Here is an 18,803-nt window from a genome sequence, read left to right as displayed (position 1 = left end):
TCAGGGCTGAGCTGCAGTTTTGTTCCACTTCCTCTTGCCATTTGCTCGCGCTGTGTCTCAGGTTTGGTAAGAAATGAAAGGTCCGTTCATTCGGTCGCTGCTAGAGTTCTGACATAAATGTCAGTGGCGTGGTGAAAGCTTTTCCACATTGCAATGCAAATGGCAATTATGTCACCTTCTTCTTATCGTCCCACTGAGGCAGAAAAACAACCAGACAATACAAGAATTGAATCCAGCAGGATGAGCACCCCTCATGAATACAAAGCACGTCACTTGGGATGACCTGCTTGACACTGAATAGCACACAATTAATCACTGTGCATTCCTGTATTTGCACAGGCAGAACCGATATGGTTGGTAAGTTTTGACAGATTTTGTTAAACACAGACTGCATAGACCTCACTGTTTGTAATAATAACCTGTGGGAATATATTAATCAGCATCCACTTCAGGGTCAAATGACTCCGATGCACGCAGCTATTAACTATTTGCAAGAGATTAGCCATTTCTGGTGCAACGCTACGACATGCATTCATCTTCCCTCCATCGGCATAGCCACTAGCATTAATGTTTATCGTGATCCTTACTTTTTGAAACTCAGGACAGCACTCAATATCGTTTATTTCATCCATTAGATCGTCTAAAAAAGGGAGACTGGAAAAAAAGAGATGCAAATCACTGGGGGCTATGATGTTTTTCCTCTCCCATTTTGTTTTCTGTACATTGTTGATGTCATAATTCATGCACGGGTGACACAGGGGTGGAAATAGAAACACCACAGGGCAGAACAACCACTTGTAATGGGAATGTTGTTAATCTACCCTTTTTCTTGACAGCTTCACCTGGGTTCAGATCAGAGGCTACGTGCTCTTGAGCTCAGATCGTTCACCGCAGAAAATAAATACCGAAAATAAAGCATTTGAATAAATGCAATGGCAGTGTGGGTGTCTCAAGAGCAGTGATTAGTCAAAGACAAGGACATCGGAGTCAGACCTGGGTTAACAGGAGATGCACGCAGATATCAGTTGTTGCTTTATCTGCTCTGAGCTTCGTGGTGGGAGTCAAAGCACTGCAAGAATTAAACTGTCAGATAAACCGCTGATGAGTATTCAACCGTCTACCTGACAGATTAATTATCCTGAGAAAGTATCACGTCTACTGTGGAGACTTTAATCCCATCAATATTTCTTTCTTTTTTTTCCACGCATCATCCAATCTTGACGTGTTTTATTTAAACAGAAATTAAAGTGATTGATTCCATTAGCTGCATAAAGCCTCATATATTCTCAGGAAGCTCTTTGTATTTCACTCTACTTAACCCTCTCAGATTACACTGTTGTTACACGGGGGGGATTCAGCACAGCTACAGTGCATTTCTCAAATATGGAGTTTATCTGATCACATCTCTGAAGCCTATCAGTGGATGTGACTGAACTGGATAAGGTGGGATCACCCGCTTGAATTCACCGTCCAGATTGGTTCCCCTTCTTCTCTCTGTGTTTGCTGCGATACCTGTGAAAGTCGATGCGCTGCTAAGCAGGCACAGCAAATGAGGTGCCATGTCGAGCACGAGCCGGCTTGAAAAGCCCCTCCGGCAACATGGCTCACGAGGCTGAACAAGCATCTCCAGGTTCAGATTATTCACGTCAGTGGAACAGAAAATGAGGATTTCAAATTCATCGGACAGCATGTGGAGGTTCTGGGCCCGCAGTGTTGGCGGCACAAAGGCTTTCATTTCAAATGAAATTAAAATTTCCATGTCGATGTTGCCAATGAATAATCTTAGAATAAATGTAAGACTTGCATATGGTGACAGTGGTGGCATAGAAAACCTGTCGGCACATACCACCATCTACCATCAGTGCAAGAAATCACTGTGCAAACACACCAGATGTTGCCCAACCAGTACTCAAGCAAGGGCAGTGCCCTTACATGACAGATAAGGAGTGTGGAGAAAAACTTAACAGTGCAAACTCACGCAAAAGTGGACAGAAAAAAAAAACTGGAACTGCAGGATAATGTCAACCTTGCAGATATTATATATATATATATATATATATATATATATATACATATATATAAATATTTGTCAGCTTGTAGGTGTAATGTTCATGTCATGCATCAGTGAGCTGTATTTTTTAGCTGTTTGTATCGTGTGTGTTTTGAGATTCTGCTCATGTTTGTATCTCCTGTATGGGTCTTGTATGTATGTATAAGGGCAAATAACATTAAACAGCAATGATGTCATGAATAAATGATGAGTAGTTTCATTGTTTTATGACTTAAGCACAATTACTGCCTTTATTAAATCCATTTACAAAGTATAGGTTTATCCATAGGATAGGAGAAAACGGCAAAATGTTTTCTTTTTCTCCCATAAAAACCTACCATTTATAGAAAAAGTACATTTATGGCAATTAAACTGTCGCAATAATATTCCTCTGTGGTTGATACGGTCTCTCTGCTGGTGCCTTTATTCTTTCATTATTATTATTATCTTTATTGTTGTTATTGTTATTGTATGTGTATATATTAGTTGATGTATGTGTTTACTATACTTAATTGTTTTTCCTTCTTAATCATTAATTTATCATTATGACAACAATAAACATAGCAAGGTGTGTGTGTATACATAGATATGTATGCAATTATTATTTATGGTATGTGTGTGATTATTTATTTGACATTATCTCATTATTGTCGTCACTGTGGATGGATTTATTTGGAAAAAAAACAACAAGACAATTTATTTTAAATGTGCTGTGAACTCATTTACAATGTGCACAATAACAAAGAAATAAATGTGATTATCCGGAGAAACCTGTGGAGCTCGCGTCTCACGGACAGCGCTCTGATTGGTCTCCTTCAGGCCGCGGGGGCGGGGCTTACTGCTGTGGGCGTTTCACAAAACCACAGTCCAAGCACAGGCTTCCACTCACTACTACGGATTTGGGGAGATCACACGAGCTGTCTGCAGTTTACTCTCTGCGAACACACACGTTTGGTTTACCTTGATCCACTGCATGCGTAAAGACTTTGTTTTTCTGCGCGGATAATCTCTCTCTCTCTCTCTCATTTAAACACTTTTTTGTTGATTCTGTTTTTTTTTTTGTTTGTTTTTTTAACAACCTACCTGAGTTGTGATTCCTCTCCGCGCGCCTGCACTCCTCTCCACCATGGATTTGGTTTGGATTGTGGGCTTCGTTGTGCACTTCTGCGCCTGGTTCGCGTCAGCGGAGCGACACAGCGTCTACTGGAACAGCACGAATCCAAAGTGAGTGTCTGCGTTCACATTTTGAATTCGAACCCTGTTGCTCTCACACATCTTTCTTGAGCTCTTCTTTATTTGTCGTTGCAAAACCAAGATGGATCAACTTTGGAACTTGTTCTCAGCGCACATTAGATCCCTGTCATGCATATTCAGGTGCAAAGGAATCGCGCAGTTCATGCATATTCAGGCGTCTTTTAGCAATGACTTTGTGACATAGGCAACTGGCTGCTGTTGTTGTGATAATGCAGGATAGTTAAAGTCTCTCTCTCTCTCCCCCTCCCTCCCTCAGTTCAGGACTGGAACCTGTTATTATGGTGCAGTTTACCTGTAATTCTTTGTCTAACCTGTTCAGATTTGATCTGTTTCGCAATCTGTGTACCTGTGCACTCAGGATGACTTACACGGGGTCATGTGACCTGTTTATCCCGGTGAGGAGAGAGAAACAGCTCATTTTGCAGGGACTTTACTGTGGAGACCACTGTTTCATTTGAAGCCGCATTGATCTGTGGACACTTTACTCCTGCAGTCATTATTTGCTTGTTTTGTACCTTGTAAGTGACTCTTAGACGTGAAATAGTCTTTGTTTGTTTTGAATGTGTTGCATCTTGCTTCATTCTGCTGCTGCTGTCTTATTATTCATCAAATTCAACAGGGATTGGATTTAAAATGTTTCCCCTGGCAAGGGTTGATTTTACACACCTGAATCACACACACACACACACCGCAGCATGTTGAAATATCTGTTGCAATATCCTCTCCATCTGACAGAGAGTCTTAACCTCAGTGTGGGAGTGGGAGGTTGCTGTATCCCCTAAATCAAGCGATACCTCTTGAGGTTTGCATTGCTGTCAGGGAGACGTAGTGGCGTTCATATTTCAGGTAGTACGACGAGCAATAATGGTGCATGACAGAGACAGAGGAGGTAACTTGAGATCTGCCCAGTAGGTCACGCTGTGGGAGAGAGATGGATTGCTCAGTGAGGAGAAATCGGAGCTGAAATTGTTGGGGTTAGGGGGCCATTCGGTATAAGTAGGGGTCAATTAGAATTATGGTTGATGATGGCTGGGGCGAGATGTCTTGGGGGAGGAAAGGGGTTAGATTTACACACCACAGATGAACGAGTATGTGCACTTCCACATAAACACACCCTCCAACACAAAGATGGGCAAGCACAAACAGAAATGTCTGGCAGACAACCACTCACTCCCAAACCAGGACGCTCAATCACACAAACTGACACCATCCAAATCAATGAGTGCCGTGCTCACACACACACTCTCCCTCGTGCACAAACACACGTCTGGTGTTGGTTTGAAACAGCCAGTTATTCAAATGTTCCTTCTTGATTTGCTTTTACATGCAAACACCATTCCATTCCAGCCTCCTGTTCTTTCCTGTAGTTAGAGCGACAGCCTTTACTGTTCTCAGAAAAGCCATAATTACAGCAGCAAAGCCTTTCACTGAAAATCAGAATGAAGTCCCAGATGGAGAGGCGTTGTTTTGTGTCCCTTCTGTAGAAGGACAGTAATCATTCCTGTATATATATATTTGTAATCCGGTCTTTTGCACTTGCTATTTTTTGTCCACATGACTGTGCTCAATCTCTCCTGTGGCTCCTCTTAATCCCGTCTTCTCAGAAAAAGCACCGAGATTTCTTTTTCTGTAATTTGGTGCTTGTTTTCATCTTCCTCAGCACTCTGTGCTCCCCTCTGACCTGTTCCTTGACACACCGTGTTGATGTCGATCTTTTCCCCTCAGGAGCTGCCTACTGATATTCCTCTTTTATGGCCTCAGTGTGTTCTTCCATCCCACTGGTCGCAAACAAAAGAAGAAGCTGTCGTTCATCACATTGATCTCCGATTGATCACTTTGGTCCATGTGGTGCAGACTCCTTTCCTTTCTCTCCCTGTGTTGGTTTAGGGATTTAGCAGCACATACATACACACTCGTGCACATCCATGCACAGTTGCCCCAGCTCACCACTAATTTCAGCATGAGAGTAAGGAACGCCTCGGGGCCTGCAGACTTCGAAGGTCGTATCTCCCTGTACTTTAACGACTGCTTTGTTTCAGCCTGACTGAAATCTATTCCTGACATGACAGTGTGTGTGTGTGTGTGTGTGTTTCAGCACTTTCTGACCTCTCACATTGTTTGTGTGTGAGTAGCATTAGCTAACACCTCAGTGCAGGTCGGTTCCCAGAAAGAGGCTGACACTGTGCCCAGTCAGCCGGGGTCCCGGCGTGCCAGTGTGTGTACGTGTCTCTCCTGAAGGGAGTGTCCGCGCCGAGGCTCGCTCACATGTACAACATCACCAGATTCTGGTGACTCACTCGCCCTGATACACATTAACCCGGTGTCGCTCTCACACACACACACACACACACACACACACATGTGCCTCACACTTGAGACTGATGTTAACATTGTCCCAGGAGCCCTATGGACTCTAATGTGAGGCAATAATCTGCTCTTTCACTCCTTCTCGCTCCCTTTTCCTTTTTTTCTTTCTTGCTGACTGAGCATGAGTCGACCACCACCACCTCCTCCTCTGCTTTGTACCTGTCTCTCCCTCTCTCCAACTCCCTCCTCCCCCTCTTCTTGGCCAGGTTCCCTTTTCGACTTGGTTCTGTGGTCTCTCGTTGTGTGAGTCTATTAACTGCTTCATGGCTCTCTCTCTCTCTCACACACACACACACACACACACACACATCTGTTTGAACCTGTAGTTTATTATAACACCATCATCCACAACACTTTCATGATCACCCTCTCTGTTATCATAACACTTTCAAGTCTGAAGACTTTTAATGAGTTCTTAGATTTTGATAGAACTGCAAAATTCCCTTCCAGGTTGTTTGAGCTCGCCGTGCCTGAATCAGCAGTTTAATTTGAGTGAATATGCTTTTTTTTAACGCTGTGTTCTCTAACAAGAGAGTTATTTAAGGTATGTTTTTATCCAGCCTGTGTGGCTGTTTTAGGACACTTCCTATACAAATTGGGGAAGGGTCTTCGCAGTGAGCTAGAGAAAGAGAATAGTAACTGGTGTGACCGATTGGGGGGGTCAGAGTTCACTCTGTGATGAAGTGGCACAGCCTCTATCAATCTGTCAGTCATTCTGTCACAGCAGTGGTCCCTGAATACTGGCTGCCACTCAGACCATTCCCTCTTCACACAGCCGTGGCTTTGCCTCTGGGAAACTCTCCTTCTTCACCCTCCTGTCTTTTCAGTCGCCTTCACTCCTGCACCAGCTTTTTATCTCAACTTTACAAGCTGTCCCTTTTCACTCTATTATTTCTTTACCTCCGACTCGGGCTCTCGGGGGGAAAGGGGGAAGGAGAGAAACATGCTAAGAGGTGTGGATTTTTTTTTTATCTTCCTTGGCACCCATGGCAGTCTGTCACAAGGCACTTTGCCCTCTCCTTCACGCTTTCCTTCCCGCTCAGCGTTCTCCTCTTAAGCTTCCTTCATATGAAAGGCCACTCTAGTTCTCAGCAAACCTTTTCCCCTCTTCATGGTCTTTTCACTTGTCCGCCCGTTGTCCAAGTGTGCGTCTGCACTCTTGAACGTGTTCTGCTGGAGCGATGGAGGAGGTTCACCCAGTGAAACAACCCGGGGCATGAAAAGACTGCAATGAAATTCAGAGGGAAAAAAACACACATACACACACACACACACACACAGGAGTAAGTTAAAGTGTTTCTTTTAATTTCAAGGATTTGTACTTATGTAAGTTTGAGGGGGAAAGAAAGATTAGATAGTCACATCAGTGAGTATGATTAGGTCGCTGCAATAGATAAAGGATTTCTTCCATTTCCAAGTAATCTGAACCGGCGCCACTTTCCTTGGAAAAAATATCCAGGTTTCCTTCTTCACTTCCTAATCCACCCTTTGCTCTAAACCCACCACAGACCCTTCCCCCCTTTCTTGTCGAACATTCTCTTCAGTAAATTCCTGAGTCTGTGTCCATGTTTCTTTTGCATCATCTGCCCCTCTTTCCTCCCAACACTCTTAATCTGGTTTTATAATCTGTCTGGTGAATTCAATCTGGAGAAAATACTCGGAGAGATTTTCAAACGGGTGGTAATCCTTTCTTATAGGCTTAATGATGACTAAAGTAGGTTGACCTTTATGATCTTTCTTATGTCTGTGAGAAGTCTGCCTCATTGCTGACAAAAAAGTTTTTTGTTTTTGTTTTTTTTCCCTGGAAACATGGATTTCCATCCTTTTCAATATTTCTGCATATTGTTCCAGTGTCTCGGGGAAAAGAGCTTGTTTTATGGACTGCACTAGATAGTGAATCAGGCCAAAGGTTTTAGCTTCCTGAAGGCCTGCTGTTGGTGTTAGCAAAGTCTGCACACTGTCTGCTGTGTGTTTCCCTGTGAAGTGCTGCTCTTCCGGGCCACGTCTTTTCCCGGGAAAACTGCGTATCCTGTCTGCACAATAAACAATACCGTTCTCACACAGCAACACACGCGAGACCGTACAAGTCTTGGGGCTCATTGATTCAATTTCCCAGCCTCAGTTTAGAAACAAGTACATTTGAACTCGAGGGATACGCACATTGGAAGTGATTCATTTGTGAGTAGTTGTTTTTTATGAAGGATGTGCTGGAGTGTGAGAATCATTTTTCAGAACTGTGGCTCTGTGTTGGATTCTCCTCTGATCAGTGTCACCCGAGTCAACCCCACCGCAGTTTGTCCGACCCATCCCCACGGCTTGTCCTTATCTACGCCGCAGACTTCCTCAGCTCCTTCCCTCTCGGCCTCTCCGTCTCTCCGCTGTCTTATTCCCACACAAAAATCAGGAGAGGAAGAAAAAGCTCCATGAGTGCACAGATTTATAATCACGGTGATATTGTGAGGGGAGCCTTCACTTTCTTTTTCCTGTTGTGTGTGAGAGAGGGAGATAGACGGAGTTTGTGTTTGTCCTTCAGACTTGTTTATCAAGTTTTAGTGACGCTCAGTAAACCCGACAGTGCTCGTGTGTTTGGACGAGGAAGAATTAGCCCACGAAAGAGTCAGATACTATCTCTGTAAATGAACCATTGTTGTTTAATGGAGGGTCATTGTGTAACTCCTTGTTTTTCCCTTTTTCTGTGGTGTTTGTTGAAAGTCTGGATTGAGCAAATACTGCCACAGCTCGAGGTCAGTTTTATAGTGTTCTTTTACGGCCACATATCTGTAAGCAAGAACTGCCGCCGCCACTTCTAGAGATCAATTTAATGGCTATGGCCTTTTCTCGCACCGAGTGAATTTCCCGCGGGGTTCGTTAAGCGCGACGAGTTTCGACCATGTTTGCAGAAAGAACAGAACACCGAGCGCAACAGCAGAATCCGGAAGAAATTGATTTCCCTGCACAGATCTTTGCATTGGGAGAAATGTGATGTCATTGATGACCTTTCTGCTCTGGCCCCTTTATAAGATACAAATGGCTCAGGGGACAGCGTGGGACAGTTGGAAAGAGCATATGTATTCATCTAAGCTTCCTCAGTGCAGAGGAGTCAGCCAATTATTTCTCTGCTGGACTTAAAGCTTTGTCATTTTGCTGGGTGGCAAAGGGAGCCCAGTGAGTTCAGCCAGGAACGCTGGCAGAATGACCAATGATCCGCACAGACAAAGGTTGAATGGCACATGAGAGAAAGCTGATTGAGATGGATGACAAAAAGTCACACGGTGCTAAGAATGGAAGCTGGAATATTATGTAAAAAAAAGGAGGCGCTGAAAGAGTTGGACCATATTAGTTTCTATGACGACCCCAGCGTGCCCACGTCGCATTGTGCAGGGATCCGCAAACAGTGGGTCGGAAAACTTGCATATTTGGAATGCCACCAGGTCAGGTTGTGATTGGTTGAGCCAGTCATGGGATGGGGGGGAGGGACAGAGTTGACATGAGGATCTGGTTTGCTTATTGAGCGATGAAAGGTGGACAGGGAGTGGGAGGGGACGGTTGACGCTGATGGATGAACAGACAGACGGATGAAACAAAAAACAGTCCCGCTTTACTCACGATGCCGCTCAGATGTGCTCTGGTTGCCACCGCCCTCACGGAGTCACGCATCTTTCACAGATGCACCGTGGAAGACACAGGCCTCTGATGCCAGATGCATTTAGTTCTTGTGTCCACACATTTCACTTTCACCTGTGCTACAGTGGACACTCTTTCACCTAGACAGTCGTAGTCAGTAGGTTTCCATGCAAGGTTAAGTAAAGATACAGTCGTAGCCACTCATGCCATTTAATTGGTCATCTGTCCTTGTCTCGGTATACAAACACTAAAAGGGGAATTGATTTATTAAGTGTGTCTGCCTCCTTTCAGCTTGTTTGTATTAAGAGTTCAACAGTTGACTCATTACATCACAGAGGACAACAACTTTAGCTGGTGGCTAGTCAATAGCCTGGATTTTGCCATTGTTTCCTCTCTGATGTATTTTTCTTCTAGGTCAAAGACCAGTCTGTCCATCTAACTTTGAGAAATTCAGTTTAGTAAAACTAGTTTAGTTCAACTAACTATAGCGTGTTTTCAAACACACTCATTTGTCATGTAAAAGTATGTTGTTTTTTAACTTTTTAAAAAAAGTGTAAAGGAGTAATACCCCGTCTCTATGTGAGAACAATAGAAAAAAAAAAGTTCCACCCTCCCTCTCTCTCCCTCGGCCCATGCTCTGGGCCTTGCTGTCCACTCTAAGCCCCCTGTATTAAGCAGGATCTAGTGCTGATGAATGGACCCAAGCTCAGCCTCTGGTCAAACCAATAATCCAGGCTTGGTTGTGCAGATTAGGTGGTCTCCACATTCCGGTTTACCTCATCTGTGATGCTGGCTGGTCACCTTTGTGGGTCACGTTAATTGCACGCGTAGAGGTGTTTCGTGCGGAGGGCGACAGTGTGGGCTTCTGAGGGCTCTTGGTCTTTGACTCAGTGGTCATACATGTGCAGTCTGTCCTCATCAGAGTATCCGTCTGTCGAAGCTTAAATGCACAAGGCCACTTCTTTGACAGAGAATTCTCCTGTGCTGCTGACTTGGCGATTGTCCGACCTTTGATCCACATCACGGCCTCTTCACATCTGAGGTCCAGCATTCCATAGGGCGATAGAGTGCAGAGATGAGAGGGTGATGGATGGATGAAAGGAGGGGCCAGAGGTGGAGAAGAAAGCAAAATGCTTGGCCAGAGAGATTAAAGAAGAGAGATTAGACTCTTGCTCCTGAAGAGGCTTCAATAAATCAGGAATTCCTTCCCAGGAGAGGAGAAAGAGTTTGTACAGTCTGTAGTTTCATTTCAACAAATGGTGCTCTCTCTGTCTCTGTCTCTCTCTCTCACACACACACACACACACATGCATGTACCATTTGACCACTTGACATTCCCTCACTGCTATCATTGCTCTTCATGATTGTATTCATTATTTTCCTTATCACAACTGAAACACACTCCCAGATTCCTCAGTGCTCTACAGACACACACACACACACACACACACACACACTGAAACATAAACAATCACACATTTATGTATTTGTGGCTAAAACAGACACACACACACACACACACACACACTCCTCTCTGCATATCTGCCATAGCTGCACAAATCATCCTTAACTCCTCAATGCTGTAACTTTGAGACTCCAAGCATCGCTGTCATTAAAAGAGAGCATCCTGGGATAAACCATGGTAATAAATCAACACAGTCCATTGACACACACAGAGAAACAGTCTGTTAGAGGAAAATGACAAAGGACACACACTGGGGGAGTTGGGGGGGGGAGCGGATTTTGTCTGCTTAACTGAAGGTGGCATGATCTGACTTTGTTAGCTAAACCTTTTCGCGCTGAGGCCCCAGTTCTCTTTGAACTGCATTAGTCCGATCAGTTAATTAGCCTGCTGATGTGGAGGCTTTCAATGCTGAGGCGTTAGCAGGGAACAAAAGGCAGCAGGATAATTAAAACTATTTGCCATTAATAATAATAATAATGAAAAAAGGGCTACTCGGCCTCCTCGGGTGAGTATTCAACCACCGTCCTCTCAGCTAAGTGAGGTATTCCATCAGCCGGGACACGTTGTGTGAATAGAGACACTGTATGAAATGGTTGCATTGATGAAGCAACTGTAACACTTCAACAGAAACGCTGAGAGAAACTTCAAAAGCCATTCCCCCACTCAAGCCCTTTGACTCCCCCAACCCCACCTCTCCCCTCCTATGCCTATTCATGCCCTCTGTCTCCCCCTCAATCTCTCTGCTAAAAGGGGTTGGGAAGTGGGGAGCAGGAGGGCATAATTACCCCCCTCCAGGGCAACTTTAATACCCTTTTTTGTGTTTTAATTGTCCCAGCCCCCCCCAACCCCCAACCCCCTTTTGATGAACACATTGGGACCATGCCGCAGCCCGTTTGTAATCTGGCCGAGGGAGGGATTGGGTGTTTGCGTGTGTGTTTTCCGAGTTTGCAGGGGATGATAACTCTGTCAGGCGAAAGCAGACAACAGTGTTTGTTCAATAGTGTTGTTGATTTGACTAGAATTGAAAGTGGCAGGGGGAAAAACACTTTAGCGCCAATCTGGTAAACAGAGCGTGGCAGGCAAAATGCAGATAAGCACTAAGCTGTCTAGACCACACCGAAATTAGAATTATCACTCTCTACCCCCCAGATGTTGGCTGGAGCGCACTATTATCTGCACCGTGAGATGTAGGTTTCATCAGTATACTTAAAAAAGGTGCTTGTTTTCCAATGGTACCGGGGTTGTTGCTGTAATTGTGTTGCCAAACTAATCTGGTCATCAGTATTGAGGGAATGCATTCAGGCGGAGAGGGGGTAAAGGGATGGGAGGGAGGGAGGGAGGGAGCCAGAGGGGAGAACTGGAGTCAGGGTCCGGGGTTTTGGAGCCACAGCGTCTGTCCTTTTACTAGAGGGAACCAGGCAGACCCCTGGCAACAAACAACAACACCAGCTAACGAGCAACAGTGGCTCATGCACTTTGATCGTTACTCGCACATGTGGACCTTGTCACACGAGCTCAAACCCCCCCGCCGCCGCCCCCCCACCCCCCAATGCTGCCTGTTGCATTTAGTTGGTTTTATGAGAAAACATTTAACTGCACTACTGTCTTTGTCCCTGTTAACAAGCACAATAGGGAATCATTTTATTGAATGAAGTGTATCTGCCTCCACAACACTAGATGGTGATATGCTCCCTTTCTGCTCTTTAGTATTGGGGCGTTTTCCAGTTGACCGATTACGTCACACAGCGAAAACGTCTTTAATTAGCGGGTAGTCGTCAGCATGTCAGGTGCCAGTCTCTGTCGTTCTATCATCCATTTATTCTTATCAGTCACTCATCTGGATTCCGTCGTGTTTTTCTTCTCCTCCCCGCGTGTAAAAGCCCAGAGGTGGGAACTGTGACGCACGTGCACAACATTATTTTACAGTTTCTACATTAAAGATATTTTATAGTCGGACTAACTAATTCCCTTTTTCTTCACATCGTGTACAAGTGGTGACAGACCTTTTTTGTGCCTTTTTTTTTTTGTGCGTTTCGATTTAACACAACACAGAGTTCACTTCTTCAGCTCTGCAGATCTGATTAAATAGCTGTCAGTAACTGAACACAGGGACTGTGGCTGTCTCTATCTTGAGCTGCTGAGAGCCTGCTGAACCACGCTTGTATTCATTGCAAAAGCAACAAGCCCTTTATTAGACTCACATTCTTCTCATGTGTTGTGAAAATATTTAGGTCTGTCAAATTTCATCCACTTCAGGGAACCCCCACTGATCCAAAACAGTAGAAGATAGTAAGCTGATAGGCATCACTCGGGCACACAGTGCCAGGGGAGGAGGTGTGTGTGTGTGTGTGTGTGTGTGGGGGGTTTGAAGGCGTCAGTGGGTGTAAATAGTAGGTAGCTGCTGCTTTAGGTTGTTGATAGATGGGAATTACTGGGAAGTGTGTGTGTGTTTGTGTGATTTGTTGGTGGCCTGCTACCGCTCAAGGCTTCTGATAGATGGCTTTGGCTGAGAAGGGAGCATTAGATGTGAGCCGCCCCTGGAGCAGTCACTCCGTCAGGAGGGAAGGGGACAAAGCTGGAATACCTGTAGTAATGATTCCCCGGAGATAAACTGTCTGAAAGGAGGGTTCAGGAATTATGGACAGTTGGGCCGAGGCCAATTTGACCTGCCCCAAGTGCGGCTGGTGTCGATGGCAGAATGTTTTCTGTCTGTGCTCTTTTACTTGGGTCAAGAGGCAACAGGGAGGGTGTCTGGTTTACTTAAAGACCATCGTAAAGAGGGTGGAGGAGGGAAGGGAGGGATGCAGGGAGGAATAGAGGAGAGGCAGACTGACTGTCTCTCTGTATTTGTAATGAAAGGGAGTTTGGTAGGAGACAGTTGTAGGTCGTCACCAGACCCGTGTTGTATTTGTCTCTGACCCTAATGAATGGGCTAAAGCGTGTGTGACCTGTGTGTGTGTCTGTCTGGACGAAACTCAGCTGTGTTTCTACTCCTGCTGAGGTGAGTTTGTCGTCTGCATTCTGCCCCCTGTCTCTCTCTCTCTCTCTCTCTCTCTCACCCACTCTGTGTGTGTGCAGCCCTGCAGATGTCGATACTCATCTGCCGTCTTGACGGGGCAAACTGACTGCTAATGTTTCTCTGTAAACATCATTCAGCTCCTGTGGGACATATGGATCAATGTGCGCTCAGTGCTAACTCACCACAACACAGAGCAGCTACGCTGGTCTCTCGCTCATCTATATTTATGCACATGTTTTCTCCTGCTCACCCTTCCCCTTATTGTGTTTTCCCTCTTCATTTTTCTCTCTGACACACATGTATCCCTCTCACACAAACTCTCTCTCTATATCTCACTCTCAGACGTCTAAGTCTTTCCTCTGATTTCCCTGTTGTACTCTGGCGTGTAGCCGATCAATATATAATCACAGGTTTTGAGGCTTATATTTATTACCGCTCCGATGCTATAACCACACTCATCCGTCTCCTGCCGCTGGCGTAACTTGTTCTCTGCCTTCTCCACGCAGGTTCCTATGGAATGACTACGCTGTGGAAGTGAAGCTTAATGACTACCTGGACATCGTCTGCCCCCATTACCCCGAGGGGGAGGTGCCGTTGCTGGATGCCGAGCGATATGTGCTCTACATGGTGGAGCGCGAGGACTACGACGCCTGCAAACCCCAGTCGTATGACCAGATGCGCTGGGAATGCGGGCACCCGTTTGCCCCCCACGCCCCCGAGAAATTCTCCGAGAAGTTCCAGCGCTTCACTCCGTTTACTCTGGGAAAGGAGTTTCGCCAAGGAGAAAGCTACTATTATATCTGTAAGTGTCACTCTGCCCTTTCTCTCCGTCTGAATGTCTGTGTGCAAAAATGACATGGCAGTCCATGCAATAGTCACCAAGACATTTCACACAAAACCTCAACCTCATTGTGGCACTAGAGGGAAAAAGAGGAACATCAGTTATGATTTGGAAAAGGGCCTGTACCAAACTGTACGATATTTCAGTCAATAACTTTGAATGTGTGTTTGACTGATCATTGCCACGACAAATATTTGTCTTCAGAACTAATTGGACTAGTTTTGTATACTGATTTATACTTTTTGGGTCATTTCTCTGAAGCTTTACTTTGACATAAAGGAGGGTGGTATGTACAAATACTGATCCTGCTAGAATGTGACAACAAAGAGAAAGCCGTGCTCTCACCCTGACCACGAGTGTAATTAGCTAAACGGCAGGACGAGACACACTCCGTCTGGTCACAGATGGCTTCCTAAAGCTTTTTGCCTGTGTCTGTTGCCAAGTGTTGCTGTGTATGTGTGTGTATGTGCGCATGCATGAAGGATGCATGTGGATTAAGAGGCCAGGGGAGGATAAGTGCACAAGTTAGGATGTTAACACTTGTGTTGTTTGTTCCTCCTTCCCTGCAGCCAAACCTTTGCACCACCATGGAAAAGAGTGCCTCAGGCTCAGGGTGGACGTTGTAGCCGCCGACGGTAAGTAGAGCCACCCACCCGACTGTAAACACCGTCACCTCTAATTGTTGTGTAAGGCTATTGCAAGCAACCCAAGCAGACTAACTGATGACCTTTTCTTTTCTCTCAGGCTCTCAAGAGGCCAGAGTGGCTAAAGGAGGCACAGGTGGGGCTGGAGTAGGAGCTGGGGGTGGGGTTCACAACCCGTCCAACAGATTGCCTGCAGGTATGTTGACCAAGCTCTGCCTCCTTTGATAATTACACCTGACCTCTGAGCAAATCGGGATTATGTCAGGGTGTAAAATGTGTGGTAATAATGTGTCTTCTTTATCTCCCATCTTCAAGCAGATGACCCAGTGGTAATCCTACCAGATGTCCAGAAGAGTGTACGGGCGAGCTCTGCAGTGGCCACTACATCCCTCTCAATCCTCTCATTGCTTGTCCCATTTTCGTTACTGCTGTTGCTGCACTGAGAACTCATAAACAACTGCTGCTGGCAGATGATTTTTTATTTCAGGGACTACAATGAAGACAGTCCGTGGGGGATGAAACCACTGACTCAAAAAGACCAGTGCTGGCCACACAGGGAGACTTTTGACGGACTCACTTGCACAAATTGTGCTGAGCAACTCTTGGAGCATTTGAGACAAAGTGTGTCCGCTTTGTTAAATCTTTCAAAGGCTGACAGTATTTTTATTTTCTTGAAAAGACCCAGCTCCTTGATTCCTGTGGTTTTTTTTTTGGTTTTTTTTTAATCATCTGTCTCCCAAACACATAAACTTCTTTGGTTGATAACCTTGGAAGAAAATATGAAGAAGTGGAGGAAGAACAATCAAGAGCAAAGACACATTCACCCCGACACAATTTCCATACATAAAGACGTGTGGACATGGAATGGGAACGTACATTTTTGAGCCAAAGATCAGTCACCTCTCCAGCTTGTGTTACTGTGTGCTATCTGTTGTATTGTTGTTGTGACGGTATGGAGTTGCATTGAAGTCCCAGGTGATTACTTTTCTCTAAATGTAGCATTGACGACACACACGGGGGGGGGGCGTTGGCGTTCTCATCGTAAACTCGACTATGTGCTTATACACTGTAGCACTAAAACTGCACAGTACACACACACTCCACATCAGTGTTACACACACACACACACACACATACACACGACATGAAACACACACTATTGTACTGTTCCTTGTACATTCTGTGAAGATAATTTATAACATTTGCAGCTGTTTTACTGTATATACCATGAGCTTATGAAAGGAAATGTTTACTGTTGGCAGCGAGGGAGGCTCTCTCTCTTTTAGTTCTCCTGGCAAAGTTAGTACGAGTGTGAAAGGGAAGAAAAAAAGAAAAAGAAAACGTGTGTTGAAGAGATTGTGTGCGAGCTACGAGAGATTGATTGATCGCGCGATGAGACAAAATGTTTTTCTGCCAAAAGCAAACACTGAGATGTTGTGTGTGTATTACAGAGAGGCTGGACTTCTCAGTTTGTTGGATCTTGCCGCTGTGTTGGTTATACTGTCTGACACAAAGATGCCCGCGTCGGTATTTTTATTACTGCCGGAACCGACCCAGTGTGTCGCCGTGCTTTCATTCATTTTCAGATTTCAACGGAATGGAATGGAACGCTTTCAAAATAAATGTCACATATTTGATTTTTTTTTTTTTTTTCTCACGTTATTGTCACCAGTTCCACTCAGACAAGGCATCAAAAAAGTGAGTTGCTAAGCACATCTTCACCAGACAGACGGGCTCGTTCGACGAAGCCAAACAGTGTATGACTACCACTCAAGTCAGACTTTTTTTTAAAAATCTGAATCCTTGTTACCGCTTTTTGTACATGTGTAAGTAAAAGAAGTGTAAAATATGTATATATATATATAAATATATAGAAGATTATATAAAAGACATGTTTGATAAATATTCTAAATGTGAACATTTCATGTGAAATAATAAAAAAAAGGATATTTTTGGAAAACCAGAACAGCCTTTTTGTGATTACTTTTAGCCTTTATTGTGTTGTGCTATTGAGTTAAACACGTTCTCAAGGTGATTTCTTCTTCATTCTCTGGACTGTCCTGAAGTAATTTGTCTGGAGGCCTATTGATCCGCTGTGTCAGAGCGGTTGGATCAGATTCAAGCGGCATCTCCAGCATCAACAAAATAAAGTTCAAGTGCAGCTTTCAACTAAACAACAGCGATTACAAAGTGTGTCCCTGCCATGAGCGATGACTCTGAGCATTCAGTCTATATCTCAAGCTCTTCTTAACTATGTTGTTATGATGCTGTTGAGATGTTGCCAAGGTCATTTGAAGTGTTTTCTGCATAATAGCGGAACTTTTAAAGCTCTTGCCATAATCCTCGTGTGGTTTTTAATGACCTCAGCACTCTCCTTTCCCACCGTCTAGGAAGTTTTCTTTGACTTTGAAAGTTATTGCATCTGATGAGACTGACTTTATCTTAACACCTACTGGAAGGATCGGCCGTAAACGTGTACAGGCATTCATGGTATTACACAGGATGAATGTTAATTGCTTTGCTGATCCTCTGACTTTCCCTATGGTGCCACCATGGGGCCGGTAGTTTAGGTTGTTGAGTGAATAGTCTCAGAAACTATTACACGGATTTCCGGTGAGAGCCACACAGTGGAAGAAGGTTGCTGGTTCGCATCCCAGTCCTTTCTGTGTGGAGTTTGCCGGGTTCTCCAGTTTACTCCCACATGTCCAAAAACATGCAGAGGTTAATTGTACTACTCTAAATTGTGTAAGTGTGTGGTTGTTCACTCCTGTCCGCATTTTGCCCTATGTCAGGTGGGATTGGCACCAGCAGCCCCACGATGGATGGCTCCAACACACCTGATTCAAACGGTCAGCTCGTCACCAAGCTCTGCAGAAGCCTGATAACGAGCTGTTCATCTGAATCGCAGGGCGACCATAGACTCTTGACCATAGAGTCGCATGACGCATCAGGCAGTGCAAAAGGTGGGAAAACCCTTGGACGCTTAAAGACGGCCCACAGCTGAGCGGACTGACCCAGATAACCGGATATAAACATCTTACTTGGGTAACTACCGGGAGTCCTGGCCACAGCAGGTGAGACACGTGTGGACTGAGTCAATCACGTCTTTGTAAATGTTTGTGAACTCGTTTGAAACAACACTGTCTCAGCAAGAGGCAACACTCTGTGTGTGTCTCTCTCTCTCAGCTCTAAACAAATTTCATGTCTTTTTTTATACGACTGCCCAAAAAATGTTTCATCACCAGCCGCCACTGGCCACCATCACTTCATAGTGTTATCTAATTCATTTTAATTCCTGCTAATTCAATGCCATTAAACCCAATAGAACATTTTGTGGTTTATTGTCAATCAGCAAATGAGCTCTTGCCCTCTTAACACACAGCTCCCTCTCAGTGGGGAGTAAAATCTCTCCATTTGCAAAACTAGTTCTCCAACTTCCAGCACAATCTATTGTCTTAAACTGAAAGATCAATATTTTCTCCTTGGAACTAGGCTATCAGGTCATTTTACTACAAGGGATTTTTAGGAGAAACTATCCC

General features: G+C 44.7%; 1 protein-coding gene across 2 annotated transcripts; it reads left to right on the top strand.

Moving 5' to 3' along the window:
- Positions 1–2,530: 2,530 nt before the first annotated feature.
- efna1a (ephrin-A1a) lies at positions 2,531–17,049 on the top strand. 2 transcript variants are annotated; one of them, XM_044052616.1, is made up of 5 exons: positions 2,531–3,274; positions 14,286–14,581; positions 15,190–15,255; positions 15,365–15,460; positions 15,583–17,049. In XM_044052616.1, the coding sequence occupies exons 1-5, from the start codon at positions 3,177–3,179 to the stop codon at positions 15,705–15,707; spliced, it is 681 nt and encodes a 226-aa protein (XP_043908551.1). In that variant the 5' UTR covers positions 2,531–3,176; the 3' UTR covers positions 15,708–17,049. The 2 variants fall into 2 exon arrangements, with proteins under 2 accessions (XP_043908551.1, XP_043908550.1); XM_044052615.1 differs by having other exon boundaries at positions 2,533–3,274; positions 15,580–17,049.
- Positions 17,050–18,803: the final 1,754 nt, after the last annotated feature.

Source organism: Solea senegalensis, linkage group LG20 (assembly GCF_019176455.1).
Source record: "Solea senegalensis isolate Sse05_10M linkage group LG20, IFAPA_SoseM_1, whole genome shotgun sequence".
NCBI lineage: Eukaryota > Metazoa > Chordata > Actinopteri > Pleuronectiformes > Soleidae > Solea > Solea senegalensis.
Note: the sequence above shows the minus strand (reverse complement) of the source record. Positions and strands in the feature narration are given on the sequence as shown.

Coding starts and splice junctions, on each gene's coding strand:
- efna1a (XM_044052615.1), top strand. CDS start 3,177: ATGGATTTGGTTTGGATTGTGGGCTTCGTTGTGCACTTCTGCGCCTGG. Junction 14,582..15,189: donor AGAAAGCTACTATTATATCT/GTAAGTGTCACT, acceptor CCTTCCCTGCAG/CCAAACCTTTGCACCACCAT. Junction 15,461..15,579: donor GTCCAACAGATTGCCTGCAG/GTATGTTGACCA, acceptor CCCATCTTCAAG/CAGATGACCCAGTGGTAATC.